We start from the raw sequence: 6,986 nt of genomic DNA, 5'->3' as shown, positions 1-6,986 counted from the left end.
ATCAGCGTGTTTGGGTTAGCATTTGAAATAGCAATAAATCAACATATTATAGTATACAACAAATACATCGTATATTAAAACAAAGGTAAAAGAAGTGTCAAAAAATGATATTTAGATATACTTATAATTGTTCAAATAGAAGTCGCAATGACCCAAACAGAAATTACAATACATTTTGACATTGTCGTATTACATAATCTTACTTGGAACTATTCCAAAGAACAAAATGTCTAGTTGTTCAAAAGGTAATTAGCTTAATCACTTGAGTAGTTAAAATTATATTTCACCTTTACTTCAAATCCCGAGTGTACTTATTTTTAAATAGGCAGGTAGTGTTATAATTTAATAAAAGTTTACAAAATTAGTTTTCCTTCAATGATGTTAATAGGACGTTAAACAAAATAAACCAAACCAAATTCCCTACAAATGCATTTGTAAGGATTTTAAAACTGTTGTTTAACTGTGATTTGCCTAATCGCCATTTGGAACAACTGGGTCCAGTTCAACGACCCTATCAACGTTATATGTTCATCATATAGTAACGTCTTGGCAAATATTGGTAAGATTATTGAAATAAAAATATATATACAATATATCTACGAATACACCACTCTGATATATATACTTACAGTGATTTGTTTATCTACTTACAGTGATTTGTTTATCTACTTACAGTGATTAGTTTCTGAATATATTTACAATGAAAATGATAATATTCAGTATATAACATCCTCTATGTACACAGACAGAAATCTATCATTGAAATAAAATCCTTACTATTGTTCAGACACTGTAGACCAACAAATTATTATATACAAAATAGATTATATCATCAAATATATGTAAAACAATAACACTGACGAAAGAAAGAAACAAAATGTGTTTATATACCACATACGGTGTTTCACTATCAGGTTTTCAATAAGATTGTAGGCAATATAATATACATTTATCAAAGTAAAATGAGTAAAATTGATTTATTGCATTGCTACTGCAGGTGATTTTGAACAAAACATTGCAGTTAAAATCATACAATTAGAATATAAATGTAATAATGTTAATATGATATTATAAATATGAATGTAAAACCCGAATGTAATCATGGACTGAAAGGTCTGTTATCCGCGGAAAGTACCAGTCATTAATCACTTACTAAAACAACACGCACACCCTCCTACACTCACACACACATACATTATTATACCTCCCTTCACACACCAACACACATCTTCATTCACACTTCATTCAATGAAATCATTCCCCCACCACATTCACTACTTGAACCTATTTACGTATGAAAAACGAAGTCCTTAAAAAAGTTGAAACTTAATCGAAAAGACTTTCAAGAGAGAGGCCTTTTCCCAAATTCCTGAAAATTATATCTAATACTTTTTCAACAGGTAAAGCACAAAACCAAACTTATTAGAATCACTACATTAACAGCAGTCTAGAATCGGTACGAGACTCATTCACGATTGTATGATACCTTATAAGGGCTATCACGATGAGAATTATCTACCATTGGACGCTCTTCCAGTGGTATTTTACTTTTGATATAGTTTTTCATATTAGGGCGTTGGATTGCATCATATCAAGGCAATGATGGAAAATAGCTTTTCTAAACAGGGCAGCATTATCTTACATGAATTTATCAATGTCATAGTATCTGCATGTTCATGTCAGCGTTCAAACACGAACACCTTTGCATGGTCATGAGTCTCTCGAGAATGATTCCAATCCCTGCCCTGCAGCTAGGGTGTAAGAATTGTACCTGCTGCCCCCATTGCATGATCGTAAGAGGCGACTTAACTTGGGATATTATCTTTTCTCTTCTTTCTTGATAACTTTCTTCTTCCTAATGTCTCCCTTGACGAAGCCTCACTTCTGGCCTTTAGTTGAGCGTTCGCCGCTGTGAGGAAGGTTTTGGGTTCTGTCCCCTTGCCGATACATACCAGAGTCCTTAAAAATGGTAATTGCTACTCCTGCTTAGCGCTCAGCATATTTGGAGTGGGACGACTGGTTGGCCCGTTGTCAGTATAATGTGACCGGGTGGGGTGTGCTGCTGGGTGTCTTCGGCAGTATGCGTCAGTGAGATAGCACTTCAAATCGGCAAAAGTTCCGGCCTATCACAAGGAGACTTAACACGATCATACCGCAGCCTCCCAAAACACATACGCACTCACCACACTCATATATGTCGCACGCACGGGAGGCCGTCCTTAAATGACCTTAGATGTTAATAGGACGTTAAACAAAATAAACCAAACCAAACCAAGCTTCCAATATTAATTGTTAAACGATTGTATTGTTGTTGAGAAACACACGTCCGGATGGTATGTAGGGTAAGGGTCATGACAAGATATGATTGATCCAGAATCATCACGTTTCCAAAATTGACGTCTTTAATGTCACTTATAACATGTTGACCTTTCATGACTTGTTTTCTAGTTGAACCTGGATCCATTCGGAGAGATATGGCCACGTCAGAACACCAACAGACAGTCTGGGACTCGCTCCATGTCTCTACATCTAATTGGCTGTTCTGGTCTCACTACAAATACAATTAATAACACTTATAACAAATGATAATTTGACTAATGTTTTTTTAAGCTTAAATATTTCAATTATTGATAATTCACGAATAACTACACGAACCAAGGTATTGTTCGTCAAACTGCTTCCCAGACGTAAATAATGACGGTTGACCCATTTCTATCATCAAAAATACCAGTGCATCAAAAGAAGGTTAACATTGAATGAACTTAAAAATTTCTAGCGTCGTGATTAAGATGTTAAATAAATGTCATTTTTAACAATGAATGAGATAATTAGATATTTATAGAGATCAACCAACCAATTGTTTTCCCATAGACTTTAGTGTTAACGTTTTGGATGATTTCATTCAAATTCTTGAATTGAAAATGACGATTATGGTTTATACCAAAAGTTTAGGTTCTGATATAACACCTCATCAAAAAAAATATGGGTCCTTCAGCTCAAATTTTCTCCAGTGTAGCCATTTTGAAAATAGGTGAATTTCGCAGTAAAAAATCTCAAAAAATCTTAAATGTTTACCTGTTTACTATTATTACGTGAACTTTTGGGAAAAAACCAATCGGACTTACGAAATTTATATCAACATTTCTTATTGATAGTTACCTATCAGGCTTCATATCTATTTTCTCACTTCATAACATACTTGCCAATCAGTGGCTGCCAGACATTTTATCCTTGGCTCAACGTTCGATACACAGGGGCTGTTTCAAAAATATATTTTTTCAATTGGTTGGTTGTTCCCTTATATCGAGTGCAAATCGCCCGACAAGCAGGAAAATAATTGTTCATAATCGTATCTTTGTAGATTGAAATAATAACTCGAGGAACCTCGTTATTGTGGGAAAGATAAAGAGTTCTTTTCATAGGAATATAGTCTTGTAAAGTTTATCGAAGTATCAAGATAATCTTCTCTCTTCATCATTCCCTTATCCGACAACCAAAACCGACAAGTTTAACTTTATTTGCTTCCTGCTCTACATCTAAGCTGTTTAGGGCTATAGACAATCTAAATTTCACTTTATTCAATTCAATCAGATAATTGTAATTCATTTGGCGGTGCCAACCATTAAAATAGGTTAATGGAAGATGTTGTCTTAATTGAACTTTCTTCTTCCTAATGTCTCCCTTGACAATGCCTCACTTTTGGCCTTTAGTTGAGCGTTCGCCGCTGTGAGGAAGGTTTTGGGTTCTGTCCTCTAGCCGAGACATACCAGAGTCTTTAAAAATGGTAGTTGCTACTCCTGCTTATCGCTCAGCATATTTGGAGTGGGACGACTGGTTGGCCCGTTGTCAGTATAATGTGACCGGGTGGGGTGTGCTGCTGGGTGTCTTCGGCAGTATGCTTCAGTGAGATAGCACTTTAAATCGGCAAAAGTTCCGGCCTATCACAAGTTGACTTAACACGAACATACCACAGCCTTCCAAAACACACATGCACTCACCACACTCATACATGTCGCACGCACGGAAGGCCGTCCTTAAATGACCTTAGATGTTAATAGGACGTTAAACAAAATAAACCAAACCAAACCAAATGATTAAAAAAGACAAATTTCAAAGTTCTGACATTTTACAGACCAAAGAGACTGAAAACACAACTACCTTAACATTTCAAAGATAAATTCTTTTAACTATGTTTCTATATCACAACATTTCAGAGCACTTAGCTTTAACTATATGACCACAATGAAAACCGACATGATAACGACACAATGCTTCAAACTAAAAATCTATAAATCGGGGCCATAATATAATACTATAAACAACAAGATATAACATCGGGACCGCGGTGTCCACTGTTAAATGATCTTTATTGAATATATGTAGATTTGATAACATGAAGAAAAAACATGAAATCTAAAACAGATTTTCTGTGAATTAAAGATAGCAATGATCAATTTAAATTGTCAGCCATATTGCTTTCTGGATTGATACTAAAATGAAAAGCGGCACAGCAATGGAGCCATGTAATGGTGAAGATCTAACAATATAGCGTTGTATGACACTCAGGTTGAAGTAAAAGGAGATTAAGTCCAGATGTTACGAAGAGATAAAGCGTCATCAACTTCATTCAGAAGACTCGTCATACAAATATAGGTTAAATCCGGGTTGTCAGAATCTCAAACCTATGCTATCCTTTATCTTTCTTTTTAATATGAACGACGGAAATCATTAAGAAGGAAGGTTCAATATAATAGTAGCAATTATCTAAACTTTGATTCTAATACCTTACTAATACATACCGTATTATCGAAGCCTGTTACAAAGGAATGTCGTAATTAAGTAATGATACAGATTTTTTGATACTAAATGGTAACCATGTTCTAGACATTTAGGATACTCATGTTCAAGAAAATGAAAATAAGTCAAGATGCTCCGGAAAGAGTTATGATCAAAGTTGTTGTTGCTAAATGATAACCATGTTCTAACATTAGCACGCTTAGTTCCGAATTCGTTTAGGGTATTCTCAAATTTTGACAAATATATGAAGTTTGATCATAGTAAAATTGCCTTGTTGATTATATATCATAGATTTAATGCACTTAATGTATATGTAAATCATTGATATAGCACAATTACTCTAGTTACGTATGTGGTTACAGCATGGAGTTACATAATCAGCTAATTAAATAATAATAACACGTCAATAGGCCCGCCGATCTGCATATGTCCACTTACAATTCAAAGGTATGAACACCCCTCAAACATGATATTGTCATTGGTAAACATTAAATGAACTGCGGGAGAATTTAAACTGACCATAAATGGTTGGTAAAACGTGTCTTATAATTATGGGATGTCCCAGAAGACCTCATCAGCATCAATATCTCTGCAGCGTTTATTTTTTCATCACAATATTAGGCATGGCATTACCTTTGTTTGAGTTAGGGCTTGGATGAGGGAATTGGTGTCCATGTCGCATTCAGCCATCGCCAGCAGAACTGTGTTTAGAGTAGGACGTCGACTAGGATTTCCAATAAACTCCTCAACCATCGCACTGATCCTGTTGAGAATTGTATCGTTTCTGAAGTTGACGTCAAACTCGTCAATTCTAATTGGCGTTAAGCCGAGCTCAAGGAACAGGTTGAAGTAGTTTTTGGCGTTCACGTGTTCGGCTATGACTGGAGCGTCATATACAGTTAGGCATTTCTGTAACAATCCCTCTGACAAAGTGTCGTCTGAAAATAGCAGAGTTCTCACAAATCATATTTGACAGAAGTATGTTCTCATGAGAAACAACTGAATGTATTCAGATAAAACCAAAGAATAATTTCAAGACGTATACCGTACCATTAAACAACGTATTCCTGTTGTCGTCAATGATGTTATACAGTGTTTCTGGATCTAATCCATGCTCGGACATCGCATCTGCGACTCTTGTGAATGTAACATCCGCGTCCGTATTGAAGGAGGTAAATAAAGATCTTCGTTATGAGAGATCTAAAAGAGAATTCACGGTTTTCTGCCATCTTCTGTTCCAGTACTACAACAGGGCAGCCAAGCTCGACAAAGAAAGTCTGATATGAAGCGCCGATGTACCTGGACAGTCGACCCATCTCTTTGACTGTCAACTTTCTTTCCGGTAGATCCTTCATCGAGTCTGCAAAATGTTTTTATCAACATAAGGTTGTATAAATAAATTAAAAAAAACCATCATGATGCGCATTAGTAAAAAACGCGATTTATTCTAACTAATCGTTATAAACATGATCAATCAATTATAAATCTATTCCAATTTTCCATCTTCATTGTTATGTCATTTTCATATTGTGATGTTTGAGGATGATACCTGGATAATTCTTCAGAAAACATTTTATGTTGACAAACAGCATTTACAGTCAGCAGCATAGACTTACCGACATGACTCCTCTGGGTCTGCGTCCTCTGAAACACAACAAATCAAGTATATGATCATCACTATCAAATATATTCTCAATTTTTACTTCAATTCACTGACAATGATAATGTTTCTGGTGTTAATATCGTTCATATATTCCCCTTACAATATCTATGCCATATTTGCGATGAACTTTGAATCTAAAAAAAAATAAATAAAAATACTATAATATACCTTCTGGTCTGGGTGTTTGAACCAGACGTGTATGTCCTCTATTTCTAACCATCGGCTCTTATCAGAGCTGTGGCATTGTAGGCGTGATGTCTGTCGGAGATCGTCTACCTTCACCATCTTGTCCTCGGCCGAGAAACGGTAGTCGTTGTGGAGGTAGAACTGGTACTTGAGATGACTCTGGTGATTCAATTCCAGAATCCTGTTAAGATGAAATACTAGAATGCTGCGTAGGTTAACTCCGGCTCCTGTTGGAACTGATTGATCCGTATCCTTCTTGAACATAGTAATTTTCATGACATTTTCGCGGCAGTTGACAATCAAGTTCCACAGAAAGTCTACAGACAGACAGACAAATCCG

At 35.7% G+C, this 6,986-nt stretch overlaps 1 protein-coding gene across 1 annotated transcript; it reads right to left on the bottom strand.

Annotated features, from left to right (window-relative positions):
• Window positions 1-2,201: 2,201 nt before the first annotated feature.
• LOC117320242 lies at window positions 2,202-6,979 on the bottom strand. Its single transcript, XM_033874890.1, has 5 exons — window positions 6,629-6,979; window positions 6,414-6,441; window positions 5,848-6,157; window positions 5,431-5,735; window positions 2,202-2,551 (listed from the first exon to the last, which is right to left on the bottom strand). Exons 1-3 carry the CDS (start codon window positions 6,920-6,922, stop codon window positions 5,883-5,885), a joined length of 597 nt encoding a protein of 198 aa, XP_033730781.1. The 5' UTR covers window positions 6,923-6,979; the 3' UTR covers window positions 2,202-2,551; window positions 5,431-5,735; window positions 5,848-5,882.
• Between the last annotated feature and the right edge of the window lie 7 nt (window positions 6,980-6,986).

This window comes from Pecten maximus, unplaced genomic scaffold, assembly GCF_902652985.1.
Source record: "Pecten maximus unplaced genomic scaffold, xPecMax1.1, whole genome shotgun sequence".
Lineage (NCBI taxonomy): Eukaryota > Metazoa > Mollusca > Bivalvia > Pectinida > Pectinidae > Pecten > Pecten maximus.
The sequence above is the reverse complement of the archived record's forward strand: the minus strand, read 5'-3'. Positions and strand labels throughout refer to the sequence as shown.